The following is a 16,928-nucleotide window of genomic DNA, read 5'->3' as shown; positions in this document are numbered from 1 at the left end:
GAAAGGAGGGACAAGTTGGAGATAGGGATTGAAAGTTGTCCTGTCGAGAGTCCTGAGTCCTGACGGTCCTGCCCTGGCCTGCGAGTTGCTGAACCTGCCAGTGAGTTGAGTCGGGTTGTGGATGCAATTGGCGGTGTTGGCTGCCGCTGCCGCTGCGGCGTCTGTCGCTTAGGAGGACGCCTACGTGCTGCGCGTGCCAATTGCCTTTCCCCCCTCAGAGTCTTGGCAGTCGGACACGCGCCTCAACTCCATCAATCGAAGGCGCAGGCTGCAGCACCCACCCAACACCTTACATGCACGAGAAACAAGGTATGTTCAACAACGCCGTTCCAGCGTCGATCACAGCGAATGTCGCCTCTCTTACCTTAGCTGTGTCCAGGTCAAACCAATTGATTTAACTAGATCGACTGATAGTTAGTTCCTGCCATCAAGTCGATCCATCGCTCTCCTCTGCAGCCTCTCACTCTGCAAACTCCACTCCTTGCATTCCTTTAGTATGAGCCCAACGCGAAGCAAAGTCTACAGTACACTGATATCGTGTTCTATGTCCCGGACGTTATAGAAAGACCCACCCCGAGTTTGATACCCCATGGGCCACACATCCCTCGATCGTTCTTATGGACGTAGATCGAGGACACAGGCACCAACGACATGGATTGGACCTGGAAGTAATTAATTTACACTTTATTCTGAACATATAATGCCTCTGGAGTAGGAGCAATGTGGCATCACACTCTGTCTCGCCTCATCATTGCCTAATTTTTCATGATGCAGGCCATGCCGTATCCACTTAGCGAATACGTAGTTCAGATATGTGACTAGCATGGGATGCACCAAAAATCTATATAAGAGTCACAAGTGCCGAGCACATATCGCTGCTCATAACCCCTCCTTTCAGCCCTTTGGAGTGAGAACCTCTGCACCTAGGTTGGTAAAAGCATACATTCTGCAAGAACAACTACGAGGCAAACCGACGTCGATATTGCCTACAATCAATCACCATGCCACTCTTATACAGGAAAGTGGTGGTTTTCGGAGCAACGAGCGGTAAGCAAATCTGCCTCGGGCGCTGGTCAATGTGCTCAAGCGGGCTACACGATATAGGCATTGGAGAAGCACTCGCCAATCGTCTTGTTGAAGAAGGCTCCTTTGTCATAGCAGTTGGTCGACGCAAAGAGAATCTCGATGCTCTTGTAAAGAAGCATGGGCCTGAGAAGATACAAGCCATTCCGTTTGATATCACTCAGCTGAGTTCGATCCCCGACTTTGCCACCAACATCATCAACACGCATCCGGACTTGGATTGCCTTGTTCTTAATGCCGGAATTCAGAGGAAAGCCGACTTCAGTAATCCTGACTCGATTGACGTCGATGTGCTGAACCTCGAGTTCACGACTAATTACCTTTCTCAACTAGCTCTGACCAAGGCTTTCTTACCATTTCTGCAGAAGAAGACCGCCGAGTCAGCATTGGTATATATGTCATCTGCGCTGGCCTTGGTGCCTATGATACGATGCAGCAATTATTGTGCTTCCAAAGCAGCTCTGCACCACTTCGTTATGTGCCTGCGTGGCCAGTTAAAGGATTCTAGGATCGAGGTTGTCGAGGTCTTTCCTCCAGCTGTGCAGACTGAGCTCCACGATGAGAGGCATCAGCCGGATCTCAAGAATGGGCGTTCAATGGGAATGCCTTTGGACGAGTTCACGGATGAGGTAAGTGCACTGCAACCAGAGTTTGAGAGAAAAGCATTCAACGAGTCTCATGCGTTGTGTAGGCATTCACTGGATTAGCAAACGGGGATGAAAATGTCGTAATTGGGATGTCCCAAATGGCGTGGGAAGCCTTTGAGCTCAAGCGACAGGATATTTTTAAGCGGCTGTTGGCGTTGACAGAGTTGGCTCGCTAAAGAGCTTGAAGCACAGAAGAAATGACTCGTGCATACTCGTGGACATGGCATCGCGGTCCTAATTCAGGACTTGCGACGCCATCTTTCCACAAGTACAGAAGCCCACCTTCTATTGGCAGAACAAAGACATTCGTTGCACCCCTGTAATATTAAATGTCTGGTTCCCTGCTACAGTACGGAGTACAGTACATACGAGTAGTAGGCAATCAGTGATTGACCCCTCTCGGAAGGTGGGCCGATCGTTGGAACCGCCAGTGGTGGATAGCGAAGTTGTATACGGAGTACGGAGCCCATCTGTCTCACGACGGGAGGAGCTGAAGGCCAGTGACGTCTGACTGATCTCAGGACCCTGACAGGGGCAGGCAAAAATACTAGTTTGAATCGACTCAGCCACTGCTCAACCTGATTTTTAGGTCTCATTGCGAGAGGTCGGAGCAGCCAGAACCCAGCACACTGACAATAAACGAGGCAGGTAGTGCTACTGATTTAAACAGAGTTTATGTACTCCGGACCATCTCCTATTATCAATCATCCGAGACAGAGACATGAGCCGACGAGAAACTGGGTTGGGGGGCGTCCGCGAGGGGAGCACCTTTTATGATTATCTATATTTGTACAGTTGAGCCACGCAATGTGGCACAAGCGTCAGGGTGTGTTTCACAAGCGAGCGGCATGGGTTGGATCGGTAGGAGCCCCATTCAGAAGAGAAAGGGCAGGCACGGACACCGTAGCAAGGCCGCTTATACGTATTGGAGTCGATCACGAGTTGAGGCAAAGCGAGCCAAGGTCCGAAGTAGAGCATAGCTGGAAGGCCATTTGAGGGTGTACGAGGTTAGTGTGTCCGCGTTCTTGTAGCTGGGACCAGCAGCTGGAGGAGCTGTGACCACCGAAGCAAGTGACAAGGACAAATAGGTTAGAACGTGGGCCTGTGCCTGCCAAGAAGAGTTCTGTTTCAAACTGTGCGAGTGGGAGTCTGCCGGTTGCTGAGAGACAGCAGGAGTCCAGGGCATAACACGACTGACGGTGGACGGTGGACAGTGGATGGTGGATGGTGGGGGCCTCCTCTGTTGACTGCTGGGGGCGTAAAGTCTAACAAGACCCAAGGCACGAACCCCTGCCCTTGGCTCTAACTAACAGTAGTCGTAGTCGGCACTCGTAGTGGGCTGCCCGCTGCTTTCCAGCTGCACCAGCTCGCCCCTGCACCAGCTTGTCTGGTGGCCATAGCGAGTTACTCTGTACAAGGCAACACGCACCACCGTGGCAGCAGAGCGACGGGCGATTCGTAACGGAAAAGGTAAGCATCAACTTTTCTGGGATTTCCTTCATTCAGCCGCCGCTGAGACCTGAACGACACTAATCTCCATCCCCGTAAAACTAAATACTAAAGTACTTACCTTTGACCGTTCTCATTGAAATTCCTCTTGTGACTTGTCAGCAGCAACAATACAAATAACTTTCTTACCATTCCTCTTCTCTGCTGCTCACTGCTGCCACCCCTACCAGTACTACAAAACTCTTGTCTCGTTCCTCCTCTCCCTCTCCTCGCTGACATCCCTTGTTCGTTCCCCGAACAGCCACGCTACCTTCCTTTGTTCACCGTCAGCCCACTGAACCACCGCTCTTCCTCCCACTTTTAAGGCGGGCTGTCCTCTATACCCCCTCTCCCCGTTGCGAAGAGAAAGATCTACAATACACGTCAGGATGTGGTGTGTATTCTTCCAAATCCCTCTTGAAAGGGCTCCGGCTGACCTCGAGCAGTGGAATTTTCGGTTACATAAACTACCTCGTCGAGAAGGACCGACAGTATATCATTGATACACTTATGAATGGTATGTTACATCGCCTTGGACTCCATTGACTGGCCGACTAACTCAACATTCTTGCAGGCCTCTCTCGCCTTGAGTACAGAGGCTATGACTCCGCCGGTTTCGCCGTCGACGGCGACAAGAAGAATGAGGTCTTTGCGTTTAAAGAGGTGGGTAAAGTGGTTAAGCTCCGAGAACTAGTCGCTGCCTCCGGCGTCGACATGACAAAGATCTTTGATTCTCATGCTGGTATTGCACACACTCGTTGGGCTACCCACGGCCAGCCCTCCAGGTTGAACTGCCATCCACACAGGTACGTTGAAGAGGTCCAGCACTCATCGAGTTGGTAGTTGACATACTTTAGATCCGACCCCAAGTGGGAGTTTGCCGTCGTGCACAATGGTATCATCACAAACTACAAAGAGCTCAAGGCCCTTCTCGAGGGCAAGGGCTTCAAATTCGAAACCGACACCGATACTGAATGCATTGCAAAACTTGCCAAATTTCTCTACGACTCCCACCCCGACATTGACTTCACTACCCTTGCAAAGGCTGTCATCAAAGAGCTCCAGGGTGCTTTCGGTCTGCTCCTCAAGTCTGTCCACTACCCCCATGAAGTCATCGCAGCCCGAAAGGGTTCTCCATTGGTTGTGGGTGTCAAGACTGCCAAGAAGATGAAGGTTGATTTCGTCGACGTTGAGTACTCCGAGGGCGGTGGCGCTCTTTCTGCCGAGCAGGCGAACCACAATGTTGCTGTCAAGAAGTCTTCAGCGGGTCTTTTGTCCCCAGGCGCAGGCCTCCTCGCTCCTCCAGACAAATCTCTGCTCCACAGATCGCAATCCCGAGCTTTCCTGTCTGACGATGGCATGCCCCAGCCAGCTGAGTTCTTCCTGTCCTCCGATGCCTCCGCTCTCGTCGAGCATACCAAGAAGGTTCTTTACCTCGAAGATGATGACATTGCACACATCCACGAAGGACAGCTCAATATCCACCGTCTTTCCAAAGACGACGGCACTAGCAATGTCCGTGCAATCCAGACCATCGAGCTCGAACTTCAGGAAATCATGAAGGGCAAGTTTGACCACTTTATGCAAAAGGAGATCTTTGAGCAACCCGAGTCCGTTGTCAACACCATGCGTGGTCGCTTGGACGTTGCAAACAAGACTGTCACTCTAGGTGGCCTGAAGCAGTACATCAGCACCATCCGAAGATGCAGAAGGCTCATCTTCATTGCTTGCGGCACCAGCTTCCATTCTTGCATGGCGGTTCGCGGTGTTTTTGAAGAATTGACGGAAATTCCAATCGCTGTTGAACTGGCGTCCGATTTCCTGGATCGGCAGGCACCTGTGTTCCGAGACGACACCTGCGTCTTTGTGTCCCAGTCTGGTGAGACTGCTGATTCCCTCATGGCTCTCCGCTACTGCTTGGAGCGTGGCGCCCTTACAGTTGGTGTTGTCAATGTGGTTGGCTCCTCCATCTCCATGCTTACACACTGCGGTGTCCACATCAACGCTGGCCCTGAGATCGGTGTCGCCTCCACCAAAGCGTATACGTCTCAGTTTGTTGCCATGGTTATGTTCGCTTTGTCACTTAGTGAGGACCGAGCATCAAAAGCTCAACGCCGTCATCAGATCATCGAAGGCCTTGGAAAGGTCAGCGAACAGTTTAGAGAGATCCTCAAACTCAACGACTCCATCAAGGAGATGTGCGCCAAGTTCTTGCAAAATCAGAAGTCGTTATTGCTGCTTGGACGTGGAAGCCAGTACTCTACTGCTCTAGAAGGTGCACTGAAGATCAAGGAAATTTCCTATCTTCACTGTGAGGCTGTCATGTCCGGAGAGCTCAAGCACGGTGTGTTGGCTCTTGTGGATGAAAATCTCCCTATCATTATGATCTTGACGCGGGACGATATCTTCGCCAAGTCTTTGAACGCATATCAACAAGGTAAGCCGATTGCTCAAACATTCTAAATCGAACATGTACTAATTCTGCTTTAGTGATTGCTCGCAGTGGGCGACCCATTGTCATTTGCAACAAGGACGACCCAGAATTTCCACCTTCCAAGACAGAGCGTATTGAAGTCCCTCAAACCGTAGATGCTCTGCAAGGTCTGTTGAATGTGATTCCTTTGCAGTTGATTGCGTATTGGCTCGCCGTTGCTGAAGGTTTGAACGTCGACTTCCCTCGTAACTTGGCCAAGTCTGTCACTGTTGAATAGACGGCCTTGGATGATGGCTTCCGAGCTAGTACGCCGCCGAACTAGAGGCGTGTATCATATGATATGTATGGGATGCAAAAGGATAAGTAGTACATGCCACAAAGCGGCAAGTAGACGGTCGAAGCTTTCTCAATGGATGGATGAGTCAACATCGGAGCAGGATAGAGGCGTTTTAGTTTAGTGACAATACCAATTGACATGACTGATTATGAATCTATATATAACATGCTACTTGCTGACTCAGAATAAGAGATGTCATAGATAAAGTATCTACGAGTCGTTACCCTCCACCTACCTACGTAAATAAGTACTCAAATACTGCTGGGACGAGGCTGGGCGCGAGGCTCTGTAGGCAAGGCTGAAACATCGGCCATGAAAATTGGAGAAATACAAGTTGGAGACGGAGAGGACATTCAACATGTGGCCACTGGCATCGCGCATGCAAAAGTGCACAGTAATTGATGATCTACGACCAACTTATTAGTGCTGCGCCTTCGTGAAGCAAAGACTCGCGCCTGAAGGCCAATAAAATGGATCAAGATGTCATCAGTTGAGCCGCGAAATTCGAAACCCAAAACTCTAGCGACCGAAGCACCATCTCGAGAACCTCAAGCCAAAGGCTCGACCAACCCCTTTTTCGAGCCTCAAAATGTATTGCTTTTCCTCCTGGCGATTCGGCTCCTCAATGCATTGACTCTCCATACGTTCTTCCAACCCGACGAATATTTCCAAGCATTGGAACCAGCGTGGAAGCTGGCCTTTGGAGAAGACACTGGGGCATGGATAACTTGGGTGCGTTTCGAGCCATGTTTATCACTCTCTTATGAAATTCCCTTTCGAAAGACTCATAGTGAGATATAGGAATGGAGAGAACACCTGCGCTCTGCTATACACCCAGCAATCTTCTCCCTGGCCTATAAAGCTGCGGATGCCCTCGCTGCGTTACTCAGTGTGGACGGGGCCCGAAAGGGGGAGGTCCTGCTCGCCGCTCCTAAGATCTTGCAAGCGTGCTTCGCCGCTGTTGGTGATTTCTACACATGGAAGCTGGCTGGGTATATCTACGGGCGGAAGTCGACTTGTGCCTTGACGGCACTGGCGTTGACCGTCATCAGTCCCTGGCAGTGGTTCACTTCTACACGAACATTTGCAAACTCGCTCGAGACCACCTTGACTGCCACTGCATTGTACAACTGGCCGTGGCATTGGTCTTCTGAAGTTGTCCCTCAGATTTCAAACGCAGGAAGTCGGACTGGTGGCCTTCGAGTCCGCGGCGATGAGTTTTCACCACAAGAACCAGTGGACGAAGTCACACGGCTCCGAAGAGCCCTGCTCTGCGCCGCCTTAGCCACAGTTCTCAGACCAACCAACATTCTCATCTGGGCCAGCCTGACTTATTTCGCATTCATCCGGCGTCTTGTAACGGTATCGCTGACCTGGCTTGAGCTTGCTACTTTCGTGAGGGAAACAGCCCTGTGTGGAGGTATCGTGCTTCTGCTATCTACAATTGTCGACCGGATCTTCTATGGGGCGTGGGTCTTTCCTCCATATCATTTCTTGCTCGTCAACGTCGTCCAGTCACTAGCGAGCTTTTATGGGAACAACGATTGGCATTACTATCTCTCCCAGGGGTATCCGTTGCTTCTCACCACAGCTTTGCCCTTCACCTTCATCGGCTTCTATCGGTCATTCGCGATTAGATCGGCGAACTCTCTCCAGCAAATCACCCTTCGCCTACTCTCTGTCGTCTGCTTGCTAGTGCCGGCAGCCTTCTCCAACATCGCTCACAAGGAAGTTCGTTTCATCTATCCACTTCTCCCTGCTCTTCACGTCATCTCGGCCGAACCGATGGCTTCGTTCTTCGAGCCACTTCTTCTGGGCCACGGCCTACAACCATCGTCCTCGGTACAGAAAAAGCGAGCACCATCCTCCACTCTTCCCACACGACTCCTCTTCTTCGTCCTCCTAACCATCAACATGGGCATAGCATACTACACGACTCAAATCCACAACTCCGGCCTTATCAGCCTAACCTCCTACCTACGCTCGGAATTCTCCTCCTCACCGTCTTCCACGACCTCCGGTTCTTCCATTTCCGCGTCATCCCGACCACCACCACTGCGAAACATGACCGTCGGCATGCTCATGCCATGCCACTCGACGCCATGGCGCTCGCACATGCAGCATCCTGCCATGCAGTCCACACCGGGGATCCTCGCCTGGGCACTTACCTGCGAGCCACCACTGCGCCTCAACGCCAGTGAGAAAGCAGTCTACCTCGACGAAGCAGACGTCTTCTACGCGGACCCCTCCGCCTGGCTGAAGCGGCACATGTCGCGCGACACACCGCTCGTGACTCGGCGCGACGGCTCGAGAGGCACGGCCACCTCGTTTGCACCCGGCTTCTTCGCCGAGGACAGCCGTTCAGACCGCATGGTCCACATCCCCTCGAACAGCAACAACCACCGCCGAGGCAGAGGCGGAGACGACGCCCAACAGCATCCATGGTGGACGACCCGCCACGGCCGCCGCCCGTGGCCGGACTATCTGGCCTTCTTCGCGCAGCTGGAGCCGACGCTGCAGTCCGCGCTGCGCGGTAGCGGTTACATGGAATGCCGCCGCCTCTTCAACAGCCACTGGCACGACGACCGGCGGCGCACTGGGGATGTTGTTGTATGGTGTCTCGACGAGAGGAGAGTTGGAGTTGCGCCGGGTTCTGCTTCTGCTTCTGCTTCTGCTTCTGCTTCTGGAGGTGAAAAGTCACCCGCAGGGGCGGTCGAGACAGGGCCAGAGCCAGTGGCGGTGCCAGAACAAGATTTCCAGGCCATCGCGCAGCCACGCCTAGAGAGGGTCGTAGAGAAGCCGTTTTGGAAGGTCAGAGATCCTGCTCCCTGAGGTATTTGTGAATGATTCTAAGCATTAGAGTGGTTGGTAGAGATAGAATATAACATGCACGGAAAGAAACAGGAAATTTAGGAGAAAACTACTGATCACAGTCGTCCTCCTCATGGTGATCGTCGTTGATGTAGCATCGTCTTGTTTCACTAGGTTCATTATCCCCTCTCCTATGTAGGCTATGGCTCGGTATCTCCCAAAAGATGCATATGGGCTTTCCTTTTTCCTCTCCTCTAACAGTTCCCACCCAGCTGCGTATGGGGCTTCATAGGAAATGCACTATAGCTTCTCGACGCGAAAATGCCCAAAAAGTCAGTGTCCAAGTCGAGACTCCTGAGCGTCATGACGTTTATTCTGTCCAACTTCGAATAGGACCGTCATCCCTGTCGAAAACTTCCAAGTCATTCCACTCTGTCGTGACTTGGTCTATTCTCTACGGTTGAGAGCTGTCCGGGTTCGCTAACGGCATTGAATTCTCACCTTATGCAATTGCCGGTCGATAGAGCATGCAAAAATTCTGTCCTTTTCACCGTCGAAGTGGTATTATGGTGTTTCAAGTATTTTATTCGAGCCATGAATGTCCTTCTCCTTTTCGTGAACTCATCAGTATGGATGGGCGGATATTAGGCCATGATAGAATTCCATCATTCAAGGTTCCAGTCAGAGTGCTACAGCCTCAAACCCCATAGATTTGTGGTGTAGATATTCGATAAAAGCCATTCATCGACCCGTGTCTAGTTGCAGAAAAAAACTCTCATCTCATCTGCCTTGCACTTAAATTAGCAAAAGCATCAGGACTATAGCGGCCACTTTCGAGATTGCTGATGCTCATGCTCTCCGCGCTAGTATGTCGAGCTGCAATAGTTTGTCCTTGAGGCGCAGGAGCGAAATTACCCGCGTAAAATGCTGGTGTATTACCCGCACTGGCAGTGGGACTCGTATTGTTCATCAAGAAGGGATTACGATTCCCACCACCTCCTGCTGAATGCATACTTTGAAGTGATATGGGCATTGTAGCGCTCCGTTTAGCTGTATCCATGTTATTTGACGTCCCAAAAATGTCACCCATAGGTGCTGGGGATATTTGTTGCTGCCGAGGAGAATAAAATTGTTGAGAGGGTGCATTTTCAGGAGCAGGTTCGGGGATTGAAGCAAGTGGCTGGTTAAATAGAGCCATGATTGAAGTTTTGTCATATCGTCCGGTTTGTTGAGAAGCAAGAGACTGTGGCTTTTGACCAAAAGATTGTTGGAAAGACATTTGCTGTGACTGAAGCTGCGGATGCTGATTAAGCTGCTGTTGGAAGGGCGATGCCTGTTGTTGGAAGGACGATTGATTTTGAAGCTCGGGCTGTAGCTGAGATTGGGTCTGTCCATATTGGAGATTGGGATAGCTTTGAGCATTTTGAGCGTTGGCATATTGCTGCTGAGCCAGGGTAGGTTGTTGAGCTGGCTGTGTCTGGAAAGGGTTAAGGGGTTGAGATGGTTGCATGATTTGCGGCGACGGAATTGCTCCAAAAATATCGTGGGACTGAATTTGAGTCTGAGGCTGTTGTGAAGTCTGTAGGGGGGACCGCTGGGGTGGAATTCCGAATGGATTGAAGCCGGCGGTGCCGGAATTCTGTTGCTGGTTGAAATTGGACGGGGCTGTCTGGAGGCCGAGGAATGGGTTCAATGACGGTGATGAAGGGCCTGCAGCGGCTGGGTTTTGAGTCGGTTGATTATGAAATGGATTACTCCCAGTGGAATGCGCAGAAGCTGGTGATGGCTGAAAGAAAGGATTGTTTGCTGTCAACGCGGAGGGAGAGGCCACATAATTTTGCTGGTGCTGTGTAGGTAGAGCCGGAGGGGTCATCGAGTACTGGAAACGTGGATCCTGCAGGACAGGAGGCTGAGTTGGATAGCCGCCGGTACTGTGAGGAAACAAAGGCTGGGCAAGTTGCATTGACTGGAGAGATTGCTCCAACCCAGTTTGAGGCTGTGGCTGCAATTGGGTTTGAACTTGAGGCTGAACCGCATGTCCAAAAGGATTGTTACTAGCATAGGGTTGGATGCTTGGTGACGAGGCTTCTTGCGGCTTGGCCATGGACAGGCCAATAGGTGGTTGATTGGTCATCTGCGTGAATGGGTTATATGGCGGCTCCGAGGGCTGTTGGACAGGAGCGTCAGGAAAAGTAGTTGATGGCTTTTGACCCAGAACAGCAGAAGAGGACTGATCTTTTCTTGGTGCAGATCTAGCATCCTTGCTTGGGCCGAGTTGAACAAGTCGTTCAATGGTTCGCTCAACATTACCATTCAGTCTTCTCAATAGGTCAGCGTTTCGCTCAGTCTCTGTAAAGCCCATGTCTCGCAGGGTGGCCAATTTCTGCTGTAACTCGGCCTCGTTCATATCGAAGCGTGCGTCTGCCATTCTTGACATTGAGGTATAATCGTCATTGGGGATATGAAATGTACTATCCACGCGCGGCTCCTTTGGTAACTTCTTCTTATCATGTTTGGTGAGCGGCAGAGAAGACGATGATGCTCGGAGGCCAAAGCCGAAGAATTTACCCTTCTTAGGTGGTAAAGGCGGAGGAGGAGATTCTGCCTGCGGTCTTGAATAAGTTGACTGTGGTGCACTGTCTCGACTGGGAACTGCCGGTCGGCCATCCAGCAGACTCTTTTCCTGATATTTCTTGCGGATGAATCTCTCCATGGCCGAATCCACCTCATCAGCATCAAGAGGCATGTCGGCTTTTTTGTTCTTGGGATTGTAAATCTGGTTCGACGAGGTATTCCCAATCTGTTTCATATTCTTGTAAATGTTAGAGGGTGAATATGAAATGAGTTGGGGGTTTCACTACGCACCTCAACCTGGTCCGCTGTCCATGTGTCCATACTCAGTGACTTGACTTTGGATATATGAGTGCCCAGTTTGCGGTGGATTGAAGCACAGCGCATGCAGAGGAAGATTCCCAAATTCCAACTGGCCCACGAAGGATTCTTTGCACTGCAGTCGGCGCATTGGGAATTTCCTGGAGCGCTGAGCAGGTCATGGAGCTCCCGCTCATTGCGCGCCTGCTGCCTCTTGCTCATGGAGGACATGATGAGCTGCGAATGCGAGTTCTGAAAGTTGAAAGGGCTGGTGGCGGTGTTGGTAATGATCGAGGCACGCTTGTAGAGCCGGTCAAGGGCGGTGCCACTGGGCAGTCGCAATCGCGGTCACAGTTGCGGTCGCAACAAGACGCAGAGGCAGTCGATGGAAAGGACGAGCTTCTATGTCATTCTGAGTGTTGCAATCGGTTCCCGTGTACAGGACCAGCGTGGATGATAGATAGAGGGTTATACAGTACAATATACCGAGCACCCAGGATAAGCGTTACAATTAGGACGTTTGTTCTGCACTCATTTCAAGGTTCTTGGAAGTTGGAGCACCACGATACGGAGAAGGGCCAATCCTATTTTGGTTTCGGTTAAATCGCCCGTGTAGAAATAGTGTGGTGGACCCCCAGTCGTCCTGGAATTGTCAATTTGTTTAATCCCAGAAGGAGAAACGATTCCTGTCTCGCCCCAAATTAGAACAGTAAACTACTGTTAACGGTCTCATTTCACAAGCAGCATTGATACTCGTACGCCTCGTCCTTATTCAATATTCTGAGTGTGATTCATCTACAAACTCAATCTATACCAGTGATATCCCCAAATGGAAACAACCCTTCAAGATGTGTAAACTCCAGCAAACACCTGCATCGTTTCTGGTCGTTGGTCGTCAGTCTTGTCCATGCTAGGACATTTCTGCATCTCCGTCGTTCCTCCTCGCAGCTGTATAATCCACCTGAAATGCATATGCTTGAAGCATGCCGTACTGGTGCTCCATCGGCTCGTCGTCCCCCATATGCCACCACTCTCGACTGCTGTATGCTGGATCAATTGATTGTCGATATTGCTCTTCTTGTAGGACCCCAGAGCCGTGCTCCGTTGGGGCTGTCACACCGTTGATGTTAGGCAAAGGATCGTACCCATTCACTATGTAAGGCTCTGCACCGCGGAAATCAGGCCCTGGCAAAATGCTCAAATTCTTCAATCTTTCTTGCTCCGACAAATGCAGTCTATACCGCGCAGCTTCCTCCTCTTTTTCCATGCTTGTCTGTGGCCAGTTGCCCACACTGTCTGGGGGCATTTGATTCCCATAGGTTGGAGGTGCGATCTGCCACAACTCAATTAATCTTTGCCTTTGCTCTGCATCTGCATTCTTGAATAATTGCAACTGTGAGGGAAGTAATGCCGATGCATTGATTCCCAGTTGCTCGAGAATTGACGACGCTGGGACATCATGAGGCGGGGCTTGGTGGTTGGAGTGGTGGTAGTGTTGGGTGATGTAGGTGATGGGAGCGGCTTGTGGAATGACTTGAGGGGTTGATGGCATAGACATGTCCTGTTGGTGACGAATCGGACTCAGCTGGAGGTTTCGAGTCATCATGTTGATCAAATCGTCTTGCATCTTGGAGTCGCCCTCGGAGGCCGACAACCCGCACTAGATTCGAGAATCAGAAGGTCATGAACTGGGATTGGAACGGAACAAACCTGTCTGCAGTGTGGATTGTCTTCAAACGCTGCCATGTTGTTGGAAAGATCCGTCTCGTAGCCACAATGCTGACATCGGTGAAAAGCCGACGCCATGATCAAGAGACTTGAGATGGAACAACACCCGATGTTAGAGATCCTTATGTGCAGTAAAGAACCAGTAGGAAGAGGGCTAGGAAGCAAAAATTCGAGATTTAGGCTTCAAAATCGTATTGTATTAACTAAACGATCAAAAAGTGCTATCAAAGCTCCAGAAGTCCGGATCCGGAAAGGTCCAGGTGGTCCAAAGGCTCCAAGACCCAGGATAAAGAGGAGTGGCCTAGTCCAGAGATCCAGTCCTGGGGAACTCACTGGAGACCAGGAGGTTCCAGTGAAAATCAAGCAGCTGCTGGTTTGTGAGGAGGAATGAGTCAGGAAGAGATAGGGAAGGGGGGCGGGGTAAGAAGGATTTGAAATTAGATTGATGATGCCGCAGAACAGTGCACTCAGCTCAACATGAAAGCAGAAGCAGTGACTTGCGAGATCAAGGTGCGGGAGAGAGGCTCAGTGAGGAGAAAGTAGCAGGAAAAGAACAAAGATCTTCCAAGGTGAAGCGGTGACGAGGTCGAGAAGAAGTCGGAAGTCAAGAATGGGGGTGTGACCACGTAGCCAACCTTAGCTCTTAATCTCCCGCGGGCACGTGAGTTGACGGCCAGGGCGCCGCCAAGCCCGATTTATAACTAGTCCCAATTGAGACGCGAGGCTGCGCTGCGGTGGAAAGTTGAATCGACGCGGCCATGGTGCCTACCAGCGACAAACAGACTTGACATGAAGTTAACGAACTGAAGAACCCTTCTGCCCCTGTTCTTCCTTGCTCTTTGCCAATTGATTTCTGCATCCTCCAGAGGCCACTGCTTATTCAGTACCAACCAGCCTTTCTCGTATTTCAGTGCTGCTAAAGCTACTCTGACTTTCCATTGCTATGGTATGTCATATGACGACTGTAATCTGTCCAATCCACTAACCTCCCCCATCAACCAGACTTCCATAGGCACGGGCTACGACCTTTCCAACTCGGTCTTCTCTCCCGACGGTCGCAACTTCCAAGTCGAATATGCGGTGAAGGCGGTCGAAAATGGCGGCACCGCCATCGGCATTAGAACAAAGTACGGAGTTGTTCTAGCTTGTGAAAAGATCATCTCCTCCAAACTTCTCAAACCAGGCGCCAACAAGCGGATAGCTAATGTTGATCGAAATGCTGGCATTGTTACCTCCGGCCTCCTTCCAGACGGTCGCCACCTCACTACCAGAGCTCGGGATGAAGCAAGCAGTTGGAGGGGAACGTACAAAGGCCCAATCCCCATAGCTGCTCTCGCTTCGAGAGTTGGAGGCTATGTACAGGCTTACACACTCTATTCCAGCGTGCGACCCTTCGGCGTGACCGCGATCCTGGGAGGTTGGGATTCGGAAGCTGAAGCCGGTGTGGATGGACAAGTCGGCACTGGTCCAAAGATTGGCACCATGGGAAAGTCAGAAGATGAGGCCATCAAGAGAGGTGGACCAGGTCTGTATATGATCGAGCCAAGCGGGCTGTACTGGGTATGTCCTTCCTAACCCAGCCTACACATTTGCTCACATGAGATTAGGGCTACTACGGTGCTGCCACAGGAAAAGGAAGGCAAGCTGCCAAAGCCGAACTCGAGAAGCTCGAACTCGCCTCTCCGACTTGCTCTCTAACCCTGAAGGATGCTGTGGTCGAGGCGGCAAGAATTATCTACGTTGCGCATGAAGACTCGAAAGACAAGGAGTTTGAGCTGGAGATCTCATGGATCTCAGGCCTCGACGGTCCTACCAAAGGACGGCATGAACACGTACCACAGGAACTGCTCGAAGAGGCAGAGAAGGCGGCAAAGAAGAGCCTGGAGGGTGATGAAGATGAAGAGGAAGAGGAAGATGCGATGCAGGAGTAATTGCCACTTTTGAACCAGCATTGTAGCATTATTCGGCGTCCCCAGATGGTCAACCCAGGCTCTCTATGGCGTTCTCTTGACGAACTTGTACTCCAGAGAATAGTACCTTTTCAGTCTTGCTTCCGGGGCTTTTAATTGTTCGGCCGATAGGATTGTGAAATCATTGTCCCTTCAAGACCCTGCCACCTTGCCTTCTGACCAAGCTTTCCGCTTCACACCAAGCTCAACGGCAGCATAGCCCCAGTCTTCACCATGGTTGTGACCTTTGGCTTCCTTCCCTGTACCCCCTTCGAGACCGGCTCTTGCCAGACCCTGGCCCTCGTTCAAAATAGTCAAAAGGCCGAATATGACTGGTACACCAGTGTCCAATTGTACCTTCATCAGACCGTGGCTAACCGCATCAGCAATATATTCAAAATGCATGCTCTCCCCTTTGATCAGGACCCCGACTGCGATAATTGCATCGAATGCGTGTCTTGAACCTTTAGGCTCCTCTGTTGGAGCTGCTGGTTGTAGGCTGCCCTGCAGATCTGTCGTGGAGTTGCTTCCACCAAGCAGATCTCCAATGCCACTGGCCAGACTACCAACTCCGCCAGCAACGGTGCTCGTAGCGCTTTGTATTTGAGAGGCGGCATAGACTCTTTGCACTGCCAAAGGGAGTTCGTAGGACCCGGGAACCGACTCGAGGACGATGTTCTCCTCTTTCACTCCTGAGGCAAGTAGACTTTTCTTCGCACCGCTGACCAAGGCATCGATCAAAGTGGTGTTCCAACGAGCGTGGACAATAGCGATGCGAAGACCGGAGCCATCGTGCTTCTGTGCAGCGCCAGGGCCCTTGAGAGAGGCCATAACGGCGGGTCTTATAAGGCTCTTGTATCGAGGAGGGTTTACAGGTGCGTATTGGTTGGATTAGCACGCCTTGTGACAGTGCTGGACGTTGGTGTGTGGGTAAAGTATGCCGTACTGAGTGTGTGGTGTCGTCTGGGGAAGCAGAAATGGGCCGGTGTTAGCCGCAGAAACCTAGATAGATTAGATGTTACCCCTCGCACTGGGCCAGGGCCACTCGCAGGCAGGGCTTATGGACAGGATGTTGGCTGCTGAGCGCCTGGTTAGGCTTCCGTGCCACCTGGGATCACGCCCAAGGCCCAGGATTTCACGTGCCCCACGCCCTGCAGAGCCTATCGATATCTTAATTTTTAGTCACTAGCCACCGGGAGCCCCTTCGCCCCTCGTTGCCCTTGCGTCACTTAGCCCCTCGGCGTTCCGCACAACCACTCACAACTCTTCCGTCTCATAAGCGGATATTGTGCTACGCTTAACCTTGCTTTTAGCGATTCATCGTCGAATCCTCCTTCCATTAGGGATACACCTGCACTTAGAGGCATAGATACAAGTGTTGAGTTTGCAAGAAAATCCTTTGCACATGACCCTGGCTGTGGACCTTAACGGAACGAACTCTTGAACATAAGTACGAAGCAGGCCTCTCGCTCCTGTCATAGCATTCCTAACTCCTCCACAAAGGACTTGTGTCTAATACGTTGCGTTGGTATAAAGTCACACATCTCTTCGCGGCTGTAAAACACTCTCTGCAGCATCTA

The 16,928-nt window shown here is 51.2% G+C and overlaps 7 protein-coding genes across 7 annotated transcripts; 4 read left to right on the top strand and 3 right to left on the bottom strand.

The window, feature by feature from the left end:
- Nucleotides 1–1,001: 1,001 nt before the first annotated feature.
- A1O9_11437 (uncharacterized protein) lies at nt 1,002–1,906 on the top strand (the record flags this gene model as incomplete). Its single annotated transcript, XM_013399730.1, has 3 exons — nt 1,002–1,047; nt 1,105–1,712; nt 1,775–1,906. 3 exons carry the CDS (start codon nt 1,002–1,004, stop codon nt 1,904–1,906), a joined length of 786 nt encoding a protein of 261 aa, XP_013255184.1.
- A 1,822-nt stretch (nt 1,907–3,728) lies between these two features.
- A1O9_11436 (glucosamine-fructose-6-phosphate aminotransferase) lies at nt 3,729–5,929 on the top strand (the record flags this gene model as incomplete). The annotated part of the gene is made up of 4 exons (XM_013399729.1): nt 3,729–3,735; nt 3,793–4,024; nt 4,076–5,655; nt 5,709–5,929. The coding sequence occupies 4 exons, from the start codon at nt 3,729–3,731 to the stop codon at nt 5,927–5,929; spliced, it is 2,040 nt and encodes a 679-aa protein (XP_013255183.1).
- A 540-nt stretch (nt 5,930–6,469) lies between these two features.
- A1O9_11435 (uncharacterized protein) lies at nt 6,470–8,821 on the top strand (the record flags this gene model as incomplete). The annotated part of the gene is made up of 2 exons (XM_013399728.1): nt 6,470–6,721; nt 6,791–8,821. The coding sequence occupies 2 exons, from the start codon at nt 6,470–6,472 to the stop codon at nt 8,819–8,821; spliced, it is 2,283 nt and encodes a 760-aa protein (XP_013255182.1).
- A 754-nt stretch (nt 8,822–9,575) lies between these two features.
- A1O9_11434 (uncharacterized protein) lies at nt 9,576–11,902 on the bottom strand (the record flags this gene model as incomplete). The annotated part of the gene is made up of 2 exons (XM_013399727.1): nt 9,576–11,612; nt 11,666–11,902. 2 exons carry the CDS (start codon nt 11,900–11,902, stop codon nt 9,576–9,578), a joined length of 2,274 nt encoding a protein of 757 aa, XP_013255181.1.
- A 679-nt stretch (nt 11,903–12,581) lies between these two features.
- On the bottom strand, nt 12,582–13,477 carry A1O9_11433 (uncharacterized protein; the record flags this gene model as incomplete). Its single annotated transcript, XM_013399726.1, has 2 exons — nt 12,582–13,331; nt 13,382–13,477. 2 exons carry the CDS (start codon nt 13,475–13,477, stop codon nt 12,582–12,584), a joined length of 846 nt encoding a protein of 281 aa, XP_013255180.1.
- Nucleotides 13,478–14,347: 870 nt separating this feature from the next.
- A1O9_11432 (20S proteasome subunit alpha 7) lies at nt 14,348–15,330 on the top strand (the record flags this gene model as incomplete). The annotated part of the gene is made up of 2 exons (XM_013399725.1): nt 14,348–14,959; nt 15,007–15,330. The coding sequence occupies 2 exons, from the start codon at nt 14,348–14,350 to the stop codon at nt 15,328–15,330; spliced, it is 936 nt and encodes a 311-aa protein (XP_013255179.1).
- A 171-nt stretch (nt 15,331–15,501) lies between these two features.
- Nucleotides 15,502–16,179, bottom strand: A1O9_11431 (6,7-dimethyl-8-ribityllumazine synthase; the record flags this gene model as incomplete). Its single annotated transcript, XM_013399724.1, has 1 exon — nt 15,502–16,179. The coding sequence occupies one exon, from the start codon at nt 16,177–16,179 to the stop codon at nt 15,502–15,504; it is 678 nt and encodes a 225-aa protein (XP_013255178.1).
- Nucleotides 16,180–16,928: the final 749 nt, after the last annotated feature.

This window comes from Exophiala aquamarina, assembly GCF_000709125.1.
Source record: "Exophiala aquamarina CBS 119918 chromosome Unknown aczIA-supercont1.17, whole genome shotgun sequence".
In the NCBI taxonomy this organism is placed as follows: Eukaryota; Fungi; Ascomycota; class Eurotiomycetes; order Chaetothyriales; family Herpotrichiellaceae; genus Exophiala; species Exophiala aquamarina.
Note: the sequence above shows the minus strand (reverse complement) of the source record. Positions and strands in the feature narration are given on the sequence as shown.